The sequence below is a fragment of the Pelodiscus sinensis genome, chromosome 25 (assembly GCF_049634645.1).
Source record: "Pelodiscus sinensis isolate JC-2024 chromosome 25, ASM4963464v1, whole genome shotgun sequence".
Taxonomy (NCBI): Eukaryota; Metazoa; Chordata; order Testudines; family Trionychidae; genus Pelodiscus; species Pelodiscus sinensis.
Genome location: NC_134735.1, coordinates 14,361,870 through 14,382,098, shown reverse-complemented (window position 1 = coordinate 14,382,098; position 20,229 = coordinate 14,361,870). Strand labels below are relative to the sequence as shown.

Here is a 20,229-nt window from a genome sequence, read left to right as displayed (position 1 = left end):
GGTCAAGTCTCAGGGATATATTAAAATGTGGCAGTGTTTGAATTGCTCATTAGTTAATCCCATAGGAGATGTTAATACAAGAGGCTGAGGGAGATTGTCCTCGTGCAAACTGCAGCTGGATTATAAAGCTATTGTTAATACCAGCTCCTGTTTGTCTATTTTCACATGGCCTTGTCAATCCTACTTTAGTGTGTTATTACAGGAAAGCCGCATACTGGCTTAAACTCCAGCATCCCACTACCTTTGCACTTGTTACTAGTGAGATCTAGGCTAGAGGCAGTATCCGTTAGAGGAAAGGGGAGGTTAAATATGTCAGAATTAGGGAGATTTCAGTACCCTGGTATAAATATAAGACCTCATTGCAACCTTATGGAAGAATCTTCCACTGAGTGCCCAGCTCCTGCTGCCACGCTGGGGCGCGCTGCCTCTGTGAGCCAGGCTCTGGCTGCCCTGTTGGGCAGCCCTACTACCACGCATGGGGCTCCCACTGTCCTGCCGGGAAGCCCTGCTGCCGCATCTCGGGCTTCTGCTGCCCTGCCAGCCTGCAGGGCTCCCAGGTGCTTGCTCTCCACTGGGACTCTCTGGTCCTGGACTATCTGTCGTCCTGCCAGACCATGGATGTTGCCGGACCAGAGAGTCCTGGTTTAGAGAGTTTCAATCTGTCATAGTGATAGGAGGTTCAAAGGTTCTCATTGTCTCAGATCTATGTCTGCGCATGCATTGCCACTATCGGCACGGTAGGGCACTGCATGCACTCTAGCCTCGGTTACCTCTTGGTTCTTCCAAATAACACTTTGAAGTATTTAAAGGAATGTTCCCTCTCTTAGGGTGTAAGTTGTTAAGTTTTTAAAAAAACCTTCCTCTGTGGCCCTGTCTTTCTCCTTGTGCCTTCCCACTCAACCTCTTCCATCTCCATCCGCCTACAGCCCGCAGACTCTCTTCAGAGCTGTTTCCTCCTGCCGTGGTCCCTGGACTCACAAGTCCTTCCCCTTCAGTCTCAACCCACGGCCTCTTTTTTGGTTTGTGCTATGGTTCAGGCAGGCTTTCCTAGGGCACTAGTATTCAGGATTTGGTTCCCATTCTGGGGAGCTGTTCCCTTGCAATTCTTCTCTGTCTCCTGACAGCTGACTTATTATGTTCAGGGGTATCCACTTGATTAACTCTAGCTCCCATTTCCAGTTTGTTTACTAGCCCCTTAAACATCTATTTCCTTAAAGGGTCCACATCATAGAACAGGGCTAGCTGGCTCTGGACCCCCCTTGCCCTTTAAAGGAGACAGACTACATTGTTATGTGTGCTATAACATGTAGAATAACATTTCTGTTAAATTCTGTAGCTCATTTCAGAAACCTATAGATAGGTCTTCATTTTTGTTTACACTTTTTAGAACTTTTCCATAATGGAAACTGAGGAAATCTCTGAAAACAACCTTGACTGCTTGATTCTCATCTCACAATTCAGAACCCCCCAGTTTCCTCTCAGTATAAGGTTTTCTATTTTATGTGGATCCTCTAAAACAGGGGTCTCCCTACTGATTCAGTAGTAATAGTTTTCTGAAAACAGAAGGAACCCTGTCTGCTTCGCTTCTGCAGTCTCATGGGAGCAGGAAGGAAGAATTGATACTTGTTAAATTCAGAAACACTAGGATCAGCAGGAGAAGGCATTTTGTATCCACTCTTTTTAGGAGATGATGGAGTTTGGCAATCAGGAGTTAAAAAAGAAAAGAGGAAATAGTATTTGACAGTGTCCCTTGTAATGGCTTGTCTATTTGTATTTCTGGGAGAAATGTCACATCTACACCAATTCAAGTGAACATGTCTTATGAAATAGAGTCATTCCCTCTAGGAAGCATCCAGTTAATGAGATGTTTGAACAGATTATGCCTTGATGTACATATCTTCCATGAACCATGGAAGTTAGAGATGAAAAAGTCATGCTTTGAGTTACCTAGTCTTATTTCTTTTCTCTACTCCCCATATATGCACTACATAGTCGAGTTTTAAATAACCTAATTCATGAGGCTTTCACCATCTCTCCAGAGAAACTATTCCACAGTAAAGCACATCTCCCCTTTAGAAAGATTTTCCTGCTATTCAAAACAAAATTAGCTTTCCCTTGTTTAATTCCATTGGTCCTAAGTATACTCCCTTGCTTCACCATAACTGAATGGTAATTCCTTTCTCTCTTCAGTGCTTCCACTTTTCACATGTTTGTAAACTGTTGTGCACCTTCCTCAGGCAAACAATACATTTGGGCTGTGTCTACACTGGGCCACTTATTCCGGAAAAGCAGCCGCTTTTCCGGAATAACTTGCCAGCTGTCTACACTGGCTGCTTGCTTTTCCGGAAAAGCAATGACGATCTACTGTAAAATTGTCAGTGTTTTTCTGGGAAAAACTATGCTGCTCCCGTTCGGGCAAAAGTCCTTTTCCGGAAAAACTATTCCGGAAAAGGGCCAGTGTAGACGGCACAGTAGGCTTTTCCGCAAAAAAGCCCCAATCGCGAAAATGACGATCGGGGCTTTTTTCCGGAAAAGTGCATCTACATTTGCCACAGACGCTTTTCCGGAAAAAGTGCTTTTCCGGAAAAGCATCCTGCCAATGTAGACGCGCTTTTTCCAGAAATACTTACAACGGAAAACTGTTTCGCTTTAAGCATTTCCGGAAAAGGGTGCCAGTGTAGACGTAGCCATTTGGTTATCTAACTCTGGCCTCTTAAAGGGATATTATCTCACCTCATTTAAATGATCTTAATTTCCAAAAGTTCCACTTTCTGACAAAGTGCACTCTAAATCATACCTCCTGATTTGTTGATTGATTTTGTCAATCCTTAAAAATAATGTTGATGTTTTTATAAGGGCTTTTTCAGCAGGGACGAAACTGGCTGCTTATCCATGAAAGACAGTGGAATTGACTATCCACATGAGGTTGTCAGATGCACAGAGGAGACAAACTGAAAAAAAAGAGACTGTTGCTACCCTCTTTCACCTATAAACATTTCAGATGTAATTTGTAATTGTGATCAGCAGTATGGTTTTTGCATTGATGATTAATCTCTCCATGTTAACTGCATCATTTCCCTTATTTGTTTAGGTGGCTAACTTTGTCCAGCGTTTACCTGGCTGCAAGGAACAAGCATCAGTATTCAGGGAAGAGGTGAGTAAAGCCTGATTAAGTGTTGTCCTGTAGCACTGGAGGGTCTAATGCAGCTGCATGCTCTTGCATTAGAAATGGATATGGAGTCATAGTGCCCAGTGCCTAGCTAAGATATAATTTCTGTTTGTGAAAAAGCGTGTGGCACTTCTGGGAAACTGCAGTAGCCTAGCCACTTTGCAAAATGAGCAAAACTTTCAAACTGGAGGGTGAATTAAAACTACTGCAATGCAGTGCACCTGCTCCTTCTAGTAATTTTGTTAATGAGGTCAGGAACCTGGGCATTCTCCTGGGGATCTCTGGCTGTTCCTGGATTCATTGGCAGCAGCCATTGAGGAGATCTTTTTAAAATCTGCAGTTTAGGAAGTTGTAGCCTTTCCTCTTGCCACAGTTATCCCTTCCTTTGTCACTTCCCAATTTGGATCTCTGCACTGTGCTCTACCTAGCCTTTTAACACCACTCAAACACACCAGACTTCAGAACATGGCTCTCTTACTTAGCAAACATTCTCCTTTGCTCTCTGGATGCTACTGGCTTCTCAATACATTTCCAAGTATAACTCAAGGTGAACGTAATACCCCATTTGATCAGCTTCCTTATTTGTGCCTCCCCTTTGCAGTGTGTTATCTCTGTATATATTTTAAAAAGTCACGCTGCGTCCCACCTATCTACTCCCTTTCTCCCTCCCAGCTCAAGCCCAACCTCGCTGCTTCCCCTTGCTACTTGGAATTGCTATTTTAAGACAAGCCCCTACTCCCCTTCCTCCACACCCACCCCACCAGGCTTTCAACGCCAAGAAACATGGCACAGTAGTCAGCAGGCCTCGCATCGCAGCCATGACATCCCAGGGTACGGTGCTTAGGACAGCAACCTGGGGACAGGCACTAGGAGCGGGGCTTTCAGCCAGGCTTATGTGCCAGCAGCAGGTTCTTGGGGGCTTCCCCACCACCAGGCACTTGGGGAGCCAGAGCAAGGTTCCCAGCTGCCCAGAGTCCAGCTGTCCCCATAGAGACTCACCCCCTCCCCTGCAGCTGCACTTATCGTGGCTGCCAAAGCACCCCCATGCTGCCTGGGGAAGCTGCCGCACTGACCTGTCTCTTCCTTCACCTCGGCTCCCGGTGGGCAGGGCTGGGGCAGTGAGCAGCGCAGGCAGGACTGCGTGGGGGAGAGGTCGGGACAGCCACCCCCCACACTGCTGCTTTCCCCACCTCAGCAAGCTGCAGTGCCCCAGAGTGCTGCATGCACATGGCACAGCCTGCACCACATGTGGGGCAGGCAGGCCCCCCTGCACTTTCCCGGCTGGGGTTAGAGCCGGGCCTGGCATGTGCTGGGAGGGGGGCAGTTAGGGTTGGAGAGGAGAGAAAGGGCCCAGGCTGGGGGGGGGGGGCGCGCAAGGAAAGGACCCTGGCTCACGGAGTGATGGGGGAAGGAGAAGGGAGCAGGGACTTGGGCTGGCATGGCCACAGCCCAGCCCTCACCAGTGGCCACAGGGGGAGATCCTGGGTTACCCCCTGAGAGGGGAGTTGGTGAGCACAATGAGGAGGGGGCACAGCTCCCTAGTCTATTTCAATTGTAAGTTCTTGAGGATAGGGACTGTGCCTTGTCTGTGTTCTGCAAGAACATGCAGCATGTTCTGGGTTCTAACATAGTACTCATTGTAATGGGCATACTTTTAATTCAGAAATACATAAATGATGGCACCCGTGAGATGGCTGCATTTCAGTGGCAGGCAAATGGAAGTCATGCTCATAGTTATGTATATTTGTACATTTCATTCCATAAAAACAATTCAGGCTTGCAAAAGGTACTGTACAAAAAGGTAATATTACCACGGAACACTGCTTAACTGAACAGAGTGGGGGGCATGGAATTCATCCACATAAATAGGGGACTTTTTCAGTGGAACTGAGCACAGTGACATAATCTGATTTCTGATGATAGGAAATAAAGATTTAGATAAATGAGATTCTACTGGTAAATCTACTAATCAATCCACCATTCAAACCTTTTATATCTTGTAGCTAGAATTAATTTCATCTCCACTGTAGCCACTTCTTATGTAACCTCGTGCCTCTAGCTATCCAGAGGTACCCCACTAAGCACCAGTCCCAGCTCCTGGCATAAAAGGGTTAATGTATTTTCAGACTTGTATTCAAATTAAATTGTTACGTTGAAATTAAAATCTTTTTAATAATGTTCTGAGCATTAGCCAGAATCTGGCAAGAATTAACATGTGAGTGACAGAACTGCTGAACTCCACTAGACTAGCCCATTAGAAGCTATAGTCGGGCTTGTAACTGCATTCTGTTTAGGTAAATAAATCTTGTTCAGGCTTTGGGAAAGAGAGGAAAGTGATGCTTTATTTTCTTATTGAGTTACCTTAGCACTGATGAGAATAAATTGTGTATAGGATTTGAGAAAGAAACCGAGTAGGATGGAACAAAGTGACACATACTGTACCATAGGCATTGATACTACATTTGTATCTGGGACTAATTCAGGAAAGGTCTCTTTAAAATAAAGTGACTTAGACAGTAACAGGATGAGTTTGAAGCAGTAATAATTGTATCAGATTCAAAATATTATGCTGAAATATACAAGTACTTTGCAGCACATTTTTTTTTCTTTTAGATCCATTTGGTTTTATTTAAGCAGCTCTCTGTTCACTTCCAGGCATTTCTAATGTTCTCATCACAGCAGTCCTGTACTTGAGCACCTTGCAAACATTCAAGAATTAAGCTGTGTGACCCCCTGTGAGTTAGGGAGTGTTGCTGACACCCCCACATTACAGCTGCAGGTAGTAAGGCGCAAAGAGGTGAAATGACTTGCACAAGATCATGCAATATTTTATGAATAGGGGAATAGAAATAAGTTCTTTTCCTTGCTTTCATGATTGTCCAGTGTAATTAGACAGACCCATACTATTCAGCCAGTTGTTAAAATCCAGTAGATTTCCAGTTAGAAAAAAATCCTAGGAATGTAACAATTGTTATCCTGGATCAGAAATGTTCTCACCTAGTCCAATACCCTATTTCTGATGTGGCCCAGTGCATATCCTTGTAATGGACATCTGCGGAGCAAAGTCCCCTCTAATCTTTTCCATCCACATGCAGAATATTTTTTATGTGCATGAGGCATGTGTGAATGGGCACCACCAGTAAACACAAAAATCCCGTCTGTGGGCACTCTGCTAATCAGCTGGGTGGCATTTGGATCTTTCCTGAGCAGTCACGCAATGCACAGCTTACAGGGAACACTGTTGTTGAGTAACTTGCTGTCACAGGATGGCCACCTGGAGAGTCCTTTCAGGCATTGATCACAGACCCCAATCACTCCAGGTTTTCTTTATATTTTTCAGCAGGCTACGGTTGTAGTATTATTTATGTGTGTTTACTTTCCATAGCCAGTTTCTCTGCTTCTTCCTAGGGAAGGGAACAGTACTAGCAAAAGCCAGTCCTGCCTTTCTAGACTCCCTCCTCTCTCCCACTTCCTTCCTGTCAATGTATATAGTCCCACCTGCTGCAGCTGCTTCCCTTTCAATTAGCCCTTCAGCTGTTGCTCTACTTAGTTAATTGACACCCTCTGTCAACTTACCTGTCTTCCAATTAGGTTCCAATTAATGCCAAATAATAAAATACTGGTGGGTATAAGAGTGACAGGAGATTGTTAGCGCCTGACTCAGCAAATGTTGTCATACTTGCCAATAATGGAAATGTCTTTCTTGCCTCTGTCTCTTAATGTTTGGCTTATGCCCTGAAGCTGTAGGAGTCAATAGGAATTATAAGTTCATCTCTGTAGGATAACTGTGGATGTTCTTGTTAATCAATATAAATGTCCACAGACATTGCTAAGATCTTGGACTCGGTAATGCCTGGTGGCAGTGAGTTCCACAGCTTAAACTTGTATTTTATAAAAACAAAAGATGTTTCCCTTAATCATTTTTAAATGTGATGCCTTTCAGTTTAATTGGCTGTTACCTTACACTTGTGTTACAGAGGAGGGCAAATGGGAGCAAGTACTTTATTTTCGCCATACCATTCATGTTGTGTATATCTCTTTCATCTCTCCTTGCTAAAGAATCTCATTTTGTGCCTTTGACGCCAATTTTCATAAATCTATTTTGTTTTAAGTGAAGATTCCATATTTATCGGCAGAATTGTAGTTCTGAGAATAAGCAAGCTTTGAAACCGCAGGGAACTGTTCCTCAACTCTGAAATCTCTTCATCTGTAACCAAAGCATCCATGCAGATCTGCAGGTCTAGATCCTTCACTTTTCATTTTTGCCTTGAACAGGTTTAATGGGACTCCCAAGAAGCTCAATATAAAGTAGCTCTGTATAAACCACGCCCATGATTGGTGTGCTTCCGAATCCTGAGTGCCGTCCTACTGGAGATTTGCTTTCCAGGATTTTTGAGGATTTTTGGAAGGGTTCCAGGTGTATTATTTTGTTTTCTGAAGAGTTTGTAGGATTCTTGACTGCAACCGATTTTTAAAATAGAAGCAATCCTTAGTCCACAATATAGTTCCTAATGGACATAACCTACTATCACGACAGGCGCCAACTGCACTCTTATCAGTAGTCTCGGCATAGGCACTTTCACTTCCAAAGATGGTCCCTCTGCATTAGGGTGGAGTCATGCTGAAAAGGGCAGCATGTGTAGGACGCTTAGCTTGTGCAGGTCTATTTGTGGATAAATGCAGGAGTTCAGGCTCAAGGCCTGTCAGTCTGTTTTCTTTCATCAGTGCCTAATACGTTATTTTTATGTTAATTGGAAGCCGGGAGGTGGGGAGAGAATCATGGAAGTTTCCTGGCAGTAATCTTCATTTTGTACTGTTTCTCTGTTCTACAGCAGATAGACGGGGAAGCCTTCCTCCTCCTGAACCAGGCGGACATAGTTAAAATACTGAGCATTAAGCTGGGTCCTGCTCTGAAAATCTACAATGCCATCCTCATGTTCAAATCCGCAGAAGAAGACTGAGAAGATCCCTCTGATGCAGGCCAAGAGGGGACAAAGAGGAACGGGGGGAGGGGAGACTCATCAGCAACCGACAGCTTAGTGGCCGCTTCACAAAGTGCTGAATAGACTGGTTCGCTTGTAAGCAGGGGCCTGATCACATTTCAAACTCACTTTAAGTGAAACCTATTGGAAGCATATCAAAGATGTTAAATCTCTGCCACCGCCTGGGATGAAGCGTCGCGTTAGGAAGAGATGATTATATTTTCTAATTGAATTTGGTTTTAGTATATTGATCTCTTTTTAAGATCTAGAAGAAACCTCCCATTTTTAAGGGGAATCCAGGGTGATATCATTACAGGAGCTGCTGTAAGCAAAACCCTATGAGCAAAATGACTGTTCTGTCAAACGATAGTGCCTGAAAGAGAGTGTTCAGTATGTTCTGTATGTATAAAACTTGAGGGGAGCAAAAGGAGGATGGATGGGTTGCACTTCAGAAGCAATTCACTTGAATTCCTCACCGTTAGGAATCAGCTGCTGAATCTTTCCAGACTGGTTCCACAGTTCAGCTTCTTGCTCTTTAAATGCTCTTAGCTAATGAGATGCCTACAAAGCAACAGAACTGTAAAATTGAGGGTCAAAACAGCTCCATCAAAGAGATGGTTTACATTATTTTTGGCAGGAGAGGAGCAAAGCTTTTCAGTTCAGGCTACAAGGCTCATATGACTAAAGACTTCAACACCCCAGGTTTGATAAAGGCAACTGAAGAGAGCTCTAAGATAGGCCAGTAACTGGAGGAACTTCTGTTTTAAGACAGGCAGTGATTGGGCATGGGCAGAGATCTCTACTGAAGGAGTGGATCACGCTACAAGTATTTAGAAAAACGATCCTAGCTCATGCATTCCCAGGAGGGGTAGTTTGGACTATTGTCATCTCTAACATGAAGATTTTACTGAGAAATGACACGGTAAAGAGACCACTCAATTCACAAATACTCTCTAAGAGCCTCTCCACCTGAAGAGCAGCATTATGTTTAAACAGTCGTGTTCAAACCCAGTTGTAGCTAACATGTTTGACCTCTTGCTGTGAACAGGACCCCTTAAAACATTTATTTTAGTTTTTGAACAGCAGGCAGGCACTGTGTTGGATGACTAAAGCTTGTCATGACACTGTCACATCCATGTTTCTCGGAGCATTCCAGCATTGCTGCAGGCAGAATTGCCAGAGAAGGCTTGTTGAATAAGGATTTGAATGGAAGGGAGACAGTGCATTTTGCAAGCCCAGGAATGCCTGGTGTCATTGACAAGTTGGGAACATGGAATTTTAAGTGGAGGCTTCTGCCAAAAGAGAATGGGAACTGAGCTAGGCAGCCACCTCTGCTTAAAATTCCCTACCCCCAACTTGTCGATGCCACCAGACATTCCTGGTCTTTCTGAGCATATTTTGGGAAGACAGGTTCAAGTAAAGGAACTAGCTTGTCCAGTATAAGGCAGGTAGTAATTGTATCAGGGAGGGGACATAGCATGGAGCTATGTCCGTGTGCAATACATAACAATCCATACACTTTGGTACCAGTGAAGTACTAGCAATATTTCCTTCTCTTCCAAAAGTCACAATGTAATTTTGGGGGTAGGCCTCTTGCTTGATGTCCATTATGTGACAGTTACACACCATTATTAATACACTGAAAATTCCTTTCAGTATAGCAGAAACTGGGGAAGTGATCACTTCTTCCATCCCCTGTTCTGTGTCCTACTGTGCCTGGAACAACCACAGATTATAGTTTCATCGCTGGCCAACCTATTCACAAGGCAGTTGTATATCAGAAATCGCTTGGGGGTTTATGTGCATGTGGGAGAAGGGGATGTTCAGGGGGATCCTCAGGAGCTTGGACAGGTTCTTTATTCATCCAGTCTCACCACTCAGAGTGAGCGCTTCTGAATGTGCTAGTAGTGCTGATGTTACGACCTGGCTCATGCTTGTTGCCCTCAGTTTGGACCAGTGCTGAATGAATTTCCCGGGGGACTGGATGGTGAGAAGATATGAACCCCCCTCCAGACATCACCAGAAAGCCCAGCTGTTGTATTTCACCAGTGTCGCTGCCCTAGTCCTAGTACCGCAACAGCTCAGCTATGAACTACCAACCTCCGTATAAATGCTTTGTGTGCAACTGTGTGACACAAATGTAAGGGCAACTATTGGTCTTCCAGCTGCACCGCCCCCACATCCATCTTACAGCTTTACCTTTCAGCTTCTCATGGAAAGGTCTCTGAAACCTTCACAAAGTAAAAAGTCCTTTAAAACTGTAAATAGAGCAGAATCCAGGCTGCTGAATCTGTTCTGTATAGGATTAATTTGTGGAGCAATGTGTCTCCCAGCTTTCTATTTTTGTATAAGGAGTTAAGGAGTTTAAGCCTTCCACTTTGAAGCGTTACTGTACGTGAGTGGTGGTAAGGGAGTCTGTATGATTAATCGGAAATATTAAATAACAGATGGTGTGCTGCATGCACCACTGCAGTAGAGTTTAGCTTTGTGGTGCTGGGTCAGATATGCACTTTATAAAATAAGGACTTTTCCAGGGTAATAACATGGGATAATCACCAAAGAGTGCAATTTCATTATCATATTCTGAACATAGTACCACTATGTAAAGAGGTGCTGTGGGGTGACTTAAATACAGTGGACTCCCTTTTATGGTGAAGCTTTTTATTTTATGGTAAATTTTACCCTAAGCAAGTGGCGCATCTCATGCACTGACACTTCACATTCTAAGTGAGGCACGATTACATAGTGGTTCGAGCAGAGGAGTGAGAGGCATAACTCCTGGGTTCATTCCTGCTTATTCCACTGACTTGTTTGTGTGACCTTAAGCAAGTCACTTCATTACTGTGCCTCACCAGGATGCTTTGCCATTGTCTGATGGATCATGCTAGATGAGTGCAGTGTTCACTATATCCCTGTTCCCAATAAGCAAGTCCATCTGATTTTCCTGTTTTCCTTCCTTCTTTTGGTACCCTCACTGGGAACAGCAGATCAACTCCTTGCAAGAAAGAAAGAACAAAAGAATGAACAAACGTTGGTGAAACAATGAGGACTGCTGTCATTGAAATTGTTAATTTAGAGGGTTCCTAGCCAGCTGCACTAAACAAGAGAACTTGTACTTGCCTGGAGTTTATTCAAGCAGAACAATGGTGGTAGCTTCCAGCCAGGAAGAAGGAAGGGAACCATTTAGGGATGGAAGGAGGATGAATATGCTTCTTGTGCCTTTTTTTCTGATCTGGTAACTTTCTTCACAGAATAAGCAAGAACATGTGTATCTATTATTAGTTCCATTCCTTCCACATATATATCTATTTTCAATAAAAACAAAGAACTTTAAAATAACCATTCAAGATTTGAAATCTTTCTGCCATCACACTTCCAATAATTTCATTGGAAAACTAAAAAATTAAAACACTGAAGGTATGCCTACACTGCTGCTGGGAGCTGCACTCCCCAGCTCAGGTAGACAGAAATGCACCAGTCGTGCTCAAGCTAACACACCAAAATAGCATAGCAATGGGTTGCACGAGCAGCAGCTTGGGGTACAAATCTGCCAATACTCCCAGATACAAACTTGAATAGTTAGCTTTCAGCTGCACTGCTGTTTTTAGCATGCTAGCTCACATGGAGTTAATGTGTGTCTGTCTACCCAAGCTGGGAACCACACTCCCAGTTGCAGTGCAGGCATATTTTAGGAATTAAGGCCTCCACTTTTGTAAATGCTAGTCAGTATATGTGTCTTTAAGCAAGAGGTCAGAAAGCATGTCTTCGAATATTTGTTTTGTTAGTTTGACACCTGCTTTTTAATTTCTTTTAAAGCAGAAAGCAACAAATTGTAGCTCTTATCACTTGATTTGGAAGTTTTCATGATCGGACAACTAAACAAGAAAAAAAAACAGCTGTCAGACTGAATTTTAGTTTAAAAAGACAACAGCAATTAAAAACGAAGGATAAGTCTGTTAGTTCCTATCATCACAGCAGAACAAATCATGACAACTTTTACACATGGATCAGCAAGGCAATTGGAAAGTACAAGATCTAAATGATTTCTCTTATATTTGTACAGTATGTTGCATTCTCATCCCCATTCCCTTTTTTAGAAATCCAAAATGTTCGTGTCTTTTTTTTAATCCCTCTTTGCAGGGAATCTTGTTTTCAAATTTCTGTGTCATCACAAATTAACATCCTTGTAAATTGATGGTAGCAAATTTCTGCTCTGGGTAATGAATCACATTAGAATTGGATGGAAGCATTTGGCATTACTGATAGCAAAATCATACAATGCAAGAAAAAGAATTCAACCTAGGAGATAAGCCAGTTCAGCTGTAGAAGATTTCTTGCCGGCTACTTTTATGCCCTGTTAAGGGAATGATACCACAGAAAGCTTTAATTTTTTTGACATTCTCTCCATCATGTGATGAGCTAGTTTATTTTCAGACTTCTATTACTTGAACTGGAAATAGGTCCAAAATGGGGACATTTCGTGAGGTTTTCATTTCAGTGTTTGAAAGTTGTTTGCTATTTAATGCTTGGAACCTTTTATGCTAGCTGTCCCTTGCTTGACACTGAGCTCCCACAGATACTTTCTTCTGAAAATGTGAATAAATTAATATAATACTTATTTCAGTGTGACTGATTCTTCCTGGTTTTTGACAACAGGGTCTGACACATATAAGTGTGGGTAAGAAAGTGGGCTTTATTTCTTGGCTGCAATCTTATGAACTGGGTGAGGGTCACAAAGAATCTGCTGACTTGAGGAATTACCATAACCATATTCATGAAGCAGCTGGAAGCCGAAGACAAGTTTCAGATCTGTTGTGAGCCAGGTGATAATCACAAGGACAGCACCTGCATAAATGGGAACGTGTGTCTACTGAGAGGTTAGGCTCTTGGGGGGTGTGTAGACTACTGAGTTTTGTCGACAAAAGTGGACTTTTGTCGACAAAACTATACCAGCGTCTACACTACCGCTGAGTTCTGTCGACATAACGTCGACAGAACTCAGCAGTTTTGTCGACGCTGGTATACCTCATTTTACGAGGCATAACACCTTCTGTCGACAGAGTTCTGTCGACAGAAGGTGTTATTGCCTGTAGGGTTGCGTCTAGACTACAGGGTTCTGTCGACAAAGCAGCTTGCTTTGTCGACAAAACTCAATGTGTCTGGACGCTCTTTGTCGACAGAAGTTTTGTCGACAGATACTGTCGACAAAACTTCTGTCGACAAAACGTGGTAGTCTAGACGTACCCATAATTTCAGAACGTTTTGATATTTCTGTTCTTGCGACAACTTTAACTCCTAAAGTTTTTATGCTTGCCAGTCACCCAGTGCCACCCTCACTATCCTCAAGAAGTGCTGTGATTGAAGTACCTAATTTGTAACAAATTGGGGATGAAATGCTAACATCTCACATACCTAATTTCAGTCAGCCCAGCCTGGCATTTGTTCCCCTTCAGTTCAAAGTTCTTTCGTTTGCAATGTTGCAAACATTATGCATGAGGGTGCTCACATTCATCACAAATTAGCAGATCAGCAATTAGTTGCAGGATCTTCAGTTCTTGTACATAATGTTTTGATGTAGCTCAGGTGCCAAGACAGTCCCAAAGAGAAGTCATTTAAATTGAGACCTAACAAAAGAGGAGTTGAAGGTGTAGACAGTTGAGAGAGTAAAAAGAAGCTGGACCTGCCAAACTCCTTGTTTTGCACCCAAAACTTAAAAACATTCTGGCATTTTGAAGTCTAGGCATAACTTCCTTAACTGTTCCTATCAAGGTAAGGGGCTTGTAATATTCACATGCAATGCATTTATTCAGATATTTTTGTCTGCATAAGCCCTTGACGTGCTTTTTTGTTAAAATAACTAGACTTTAAACCCAACCGGTCAGTGTTTATCTGCTCAGTAACATCTCATTTTGCCATAATGTATCATATTCCATCAAACAGCTTCGTCAAAATCTTTCAGAATACCTTTTGCCTCTGGTTCTGTAGACAAGTTTTATACCCATTCATAGTCCTGCAAGGAACAAAATCAGTATCCATATCCGCAAAACTGATTCACGTATATTCGCATCCACATCCACCAATATAAAGCAGATATCTGCAGATTTGCAGGGCTCTATCCATTCGCTCAAATACAAATTGTTCAGTTCAACTGCACGTGGAATCTTTTGTCCCATTCTGATTTTCTGTTCTTATGCAGATGTGTGCATGTAGCTTACATTGAACCTGCTAAATGAAACAAGTTTTTGTGTTGGATTTTAACATGGTTGATCACTAATCTATCTAGGCCTGATTCTCACTTACAGTAAAAAATCTGTATACCACTTTTCTTCTTTGAGCAGTGTCCTGTGGGTGCTCTACTGTAGGTGTCGGGCTTATCCTGGTGCCGAAGATCGGAGATCTTTTTCAGATGTAATCTGCCAGACCGCGCATGTGCGATGCGCATCTCGTGCCTTTTGCGCCGTTTGTGTGCGCACGGTCCGGCTCCCGCCAGTTCCTCCTGACCGTCCTCGGACATGGACGGAGTGAGCACACTCTCGTCGTCAGTCCTGTCAGGATTTGAGAGAGAAATTTGTTTATAGTTATTAGTTAGTTTATATAGTTCTTACTCATATAGTCGTAGTCCTAGTTAGTTAGTTACAGTTGATACCGTTATTTAAAAAAAATAGTTTTAGTTAGTGTGTTACTTTGTTAAGTTAGGAAGAATTACAGTCCTCTCCCCTGTTTAGAGGACAAGAGACGTCGCTTGAATCATGCCAGGCTGACCTGGTTTTAAAAAGTGTGGCACATGCCGTGATCCGATGCCCACCTTAGACGGGCACTCACTGTGCATAGGGTGCCTCAGTGAGGGACATATTCCCCAGAAATGTCCCCACTGTTCGAAGCTCACAGCAAGAGCTAGAAGGGACAGGGAGATGAGGCTGAAAATGCTCTTGTCTGACAACGCATTACAGCCGCAAGAGACTGACTCCTCCTGATCCACGGACTCCGAATCCAGCAGACGCTGGCCCTCGTCGCCCAAGCCTACTCATGCGAAGAGGAGACACCCCTCACACGCCTTACTCCCAACATGTGTTAGCACAGGGACTAAGCCGGGCACCTTGGGCACGACTTCCATTCGCGGACCTAATAGGCACCCGCAGCCCATCGGCACCTAATCCAGTGCCATGAGAGAGTTGGCACCGAAAACGTCTGCTGCAGCTCAACTGGCACCGAGCCCTGAACCGGCACCGACATCGGTGCTGATAAATGTATCGGCACCAGCAACCACCCCAGCACTAGCCACCACGGCGCCAACCACACTGACACCAACAATACAACCAGCACTGCTACGCCATCCAGTGCCGGCACCGACAACTCAGTCAACACCGACAGCACACTCGGCACCACTGCACCGACCAGTGACAGCACCGATAACCCATGCGATTCCACAGCAGGCACCTACCCTCATCTCAACCCCGTCTTCGTCTTCACCCAAACAATTCCCAGTGCTGACAAAGTCTTGCCCAAAGTCCTACAAGCTACCATCTCTTTTGTCAAGTCCGGAGCACATTGAGTTTTCTGCATAGCTGCCTTTCGGTCTCTCATTGGCCTCCAGGGTCTTCTTGAAGACACTGCCAGTAATGACGGTGTACCTGCGACAACTGGGAATCATCATATTCCCTTACCTCGACTACTGCCTGATCAGAGCACCTTCTTTCAATGAAGCGCTCCACGCTACCAACATAATGAGAACCATATTCAAAGCTCTTGGACTCATAATCAACATTCCAAAGTCATCTCTGATACCACAGCAATCCATAGAGTTCATAGGTGCACGCCTCAATTCCACCAAGGCGCGTGCGTACTTACCCGTGAACAGATTCCAGGCAATCCAAGACCTGGTACAGGCTCTCTCTATCAGTCTCAGAACACCTGTACTCACCTGCCTACAGCTTTTGGGGCACATGGCATCTATGACGTACGTTGTAGCACACATAAGGCTACACTTCAGATGCCTTCAGCATTGGATTGCTTCGATATATATGCCAAATGACCAAGATGTCCACAGGAGGGTCACAGTACCTTCTCACGTAAAGAAATTGTTGGCTTGGTGGACCGTCCCCGACAACCTGATGGACAGAATACCTTTTCACCGGCCTCAACCAATAATGCAACTTACCACCGACGCATCACTGCTAGGTTGGGGTGCCCATCTACAGGGTCAACAAGCCCAGGGACTATGGTCCACTCATGAGTCGCTACTACATATCAACCTACTCAAGTTGCAAGCTTTCTTCAACACGGCACTTTCTTCCCCTGATCCATGGTCGGGTCATTCATGTCCTTACTGACAATACGACTACGGTATATTATGTAAACCGACAGGGTGGAGCTTGATCCTGATCCCTTTGCACGGAATTGGTGCAACCAGCACAAAATTTCAATTATCGCAGCGTACCTCCCTGGTGAGCAGAATTCCACGGCTGATGCTCTCAACAGGCATTTCTCCATGAATTACCCAGAAGCGCTCCATACCATATTCCACCACTGGGGGTATCCATCTGTAGACCTTTTGCCACGCACTGCAAAGCGAAGTGCCCTCAATACTGCTCAAAAGCCAGGATTGGATGCAAGACTGGAGTCATCATCTCCTGTATGCCTTCCCACCTACTCCCCTTATTCCCAAAGTTCTGGAGAAAATAGCAATCGAAGGAGCCACAATAATAATGATAGCCCTCTTCTGGCCACGAAAGATGTGGTTTCCTTACCTGTTTTGCATGTTGATCCACTCTCCATATCATCTTCCCAAACGCCACAACTTGCTGTTGCAGGATCATGGGCAATTGATACATCCCCAACTCGACCACCTCACTCTGATGGCCTGGTACCTAGTTGGTTCCAACAAACAGAATAATTGTTCCCAAGCTGCCAAGCTCATCCTGCTACATAGTAGGAGATCTAGCACATGTAACACTTACCTGCATAAGTGGTGACATTTCTCTTTGTGGTGCTCCAACGCAGGTGTGGACCCATACTCGGTCCCTATTTATCACATTTTGGTTGATCTTTTAGATCTTAAACACTCTGGCCTGACTTGTTCCTCTTTCAAGGTGCATATTGCAGCAATCACCGCCTTGTGGCATTCTGTGGATGGCTACTCTATATTTTCCCATCCAACAATGTAGAGATTTATGAAAGGGTTGGCTAATCTCTTCCCATACCATAGGCAGCCCACAGACGCATGGAACCTGGAGCTAGTTTTGGATGCCTTAATGCAACCCCCCCCTTTTGAGCCTTAGGCAACTTGTGATTTACACACCCTAACAATGAAGGTGGTTTTTCTGTTGGCAATAACTTCAGCATGAAGGGTTGGGGAATTATCCACTGTCTTGGCATCACTACCCTACATGGTGTTTATCCCATGGAGTAATACTGCATCCTCAACCAGCTTTTCTACCTAAAGTGAATTTGGAGTTCCACATAAATGAACCAATAGTTCTTCCCACATTCTGGCCCCACTCCTCAGCACACCATGCGTGTCTCCATACCTTGGATGCCCGTCGAGCGTTAGTGTTCTATATTGACAGGACGCAATGCTTTCAGAAATCTCAGAGCCTCTTAGAGTCCACTGTGGAACGTTCTAAAGGCTATGCCTTGTCGGCACAACATATATCCAGACTCATTCTCTTGTGTATAATACAATGTTATTCCTTACAGAACAAGCCTCTTCCACATACGCTGAAGGCCCACTCAGCGAGAGCAATGGCAACTTCACCTGCCTTCCTCAAAGGGGTTCCCCTACGAGACATTTGCCATGCAGCTACTTGGTCTTCCAGCTGTACATTTGCCAAACACTATTCTATTCCTAACATCCTTCTGACTGATGCAGCAGTTGCCCCTGCCGTCCTCTCCATGGCAGCAGGGCATTAACTCCGAATCCCGCCTCCTTGAAGTAGGCTACTGCTGTGAACTCACCTACAGTGGAGCACCCATGGGACACTGCTCAAAGAAGAAGTTGTTACTCACCTTGTGCTGTAACAATGGTTCTTCGAGATGCATGTCCCGTGGGTGCTCCATGACCCGCCCTCCTCCCCTCTTTTGGAGTACCTTGATTATTATGTCTTTCAAACTCAGGAGGAACTGGCGGGAGCCAGACCACGTGCACACAAACGGCGCGAAAGGCACGAGACGCGCATTGCACATGCACGGTCCAACGGACTACAGCTGAAAAAGATCTCCAGTCTGCGGCGCCGGTACAAGCCCGACACCTAATGTGGAGCACCCACGGGACATGCATCTCGAAGAACCATCGTTACTGTACAAGGTGAGTAACTTCTTGTGATAGTTGAATCACATCCTCAGTGTGTGAGGAAACCCCTTGTTTTAAGCTGAAGATAAAACAGCAGAGTGGCTGTTATGGCCTTGTGCAATGTCACCTAGTTATCCTTTCACATATAAGAGAACTACTCTTTTGAACTTTGTCCAGCCCCACATTTCCTCACTGCTTTATAGATCACAGCTAGCTAAGTGGTAACCAAACCATCTGTCTCAGACTAAAAATGTTTACACACCCTGCCTGTCCCCAGACTTCTGCCAAACAGTGCAGTAGTTATCGTAGAATCATAGAACACTAGAACTGGAAGGGACCTCAAGAGGTCATCAAATCCAGTCCCCTGCCCTTACGGCAGGACCAAGCACCATTATGATTAGCTCTGGCTTCTCTGAGCAGATTCTGCTGAGAAATAGTAGATTGCATGAAAGGAGGGGCACTGCCAGGTTATGAGAGTAACCATACTACCTACTGGTCTGCATCTGCAGGGATCTGGAGATAACATCCTTCTTTACAGGAATCCCACCCATAGACAGAATGAAACACGCTCTCCTCACTGAAACCATCAGGAGCAGGGACACAAGTTGATGACTCATTCACTCAGAATTCCACCTGGGAGTTATGTGCAGAAAGAGTCAGCTGCTCTTAAACTGGAAACATGCGTTCTTGGAGCGTGATGTTTTGTGGAGCAACCTGGCTTGACTTTGATGGGCCCTGTTGAATTGGTGAGTACTATCCTGGTATCCAAGACTCATGATCCTGGCTGACCCTCACATCTTGGTAGCAGCAGTGAATAGCTGTTACTGCGTGTCTCCCTTGTGCCAGCCTCTGAATTGGTACAGGATAGAATCTCACCCAGTTTGCTGGTTGAATCCTCCTTTTTCTGCCCTCACTTAGGTGTTCGACATTTTCATGTTCTTAATCAGTCTGTTTCCACCAAGCATGGCCTGAATCTTCTCTTTTCCCTTCCCCATTTTTTTCTTTTTGCGAGATTCCTGTTTATGTACTCACATGGGTGTGTGACACAGTGCTTTGCAAGTCTGTTAATGACTCTTAAATAAAGTGATAAACATCCACTCTCTGTGCATCTCCTCTGTACCTCACAAAGCATTAGACTAGTCTGTAAAATGCTTTGAGATCCTCTTATGAACAGCACTGTAGCTAGTGCAAAGTATTATACTACTTCATCGGCAGCCTGTGGTTGCTATTTGGGAATTGCTTCACTGAGTTGTCAGAGATGAAGCAGCACAGAGCTAGAACCTGTTGGAATTCTACCCTAAAGGCCTGACATGGCTACAGTTGCAGGCATATAGGAACATAAGTCCTGTCCCAGAGCAAAATCGCTGTGCCTAGCTAACATTGGGTTTGCTGAGAGTGTGTACATGCATTCCTCCAACTAGCAAATTCAGGATGCGACATGAAATCCAGCCTTCCCACAACATCTCTCTTCTTTAAAGCTTCTTGGGGCAGGTTGATCCTCTTTGATCTTGATTTTTCTGATCAGTGCCCGTGTAGGGGTGAATCCTGCAAAAATCTGGATCTATTGCCTCAAGATCAAAAAGGAAGCAGGCACATACATTTAAAAATATAATGAAAACAAATGAATTGTTCATCTCACGACTTCCCTGGGACCGTCCACTTGTTACTTGCACTCAATGTAAACAAAAGTGTTTATTTCCAAGTTCTGGGAGAGGGATCTAGGTTTTAAGACTCTGAGCAAGCATCACTCTGTTAAAGTCACTTTACCCCTGCCAAAAATGTGCCCCTTT

General features: G+C 44.3%; 1 protein-coding gene and 1 long non-coding RNA gene across 2 annotated transcripts in view; one reads left to right on the top strand and one right to left on the bottom strand.

The window, feature by feature from the left end:
- LOC102461919 (lethal(3)malignant brain tumor-like protein 4) overlaps positions 1-12,769 on the top strand; it is a 109,638-nt gene extending 96,869 nt beyond the window's left edge. The window contains 2 exon segments of the mRNA XM_075908921.1: positions 3,092-3,154; positions 8,002-12,769. Of these exon segments, the coding sequence (XP_075765036.1) occupies positions 3,092-3,154; positions 8,002-8,130 (192 nt within the window). The 3' untranslated portion in view covers positions 8,131-12,769.
- A 698-nt stretch (positions 12,770-13,467) lies between these two features.
- On the bottom strand, positions 13,468-18,851 carry LOC142819943 (uncharacterized). The gene is made up of 3 exons (XR_012897626.1): positions 16,899-18,851; positions 14,116-14,696; positions 13,468-13,775 (listed from the first exon to the last, which is right to left on the bottom strand). It is a non-coding gene; the product is annotated as an uncharacterized LOC142819943 (long non-coding RNA).
- Positions 18,852-20,229: the final 1,378 nt, after the last annotated feature.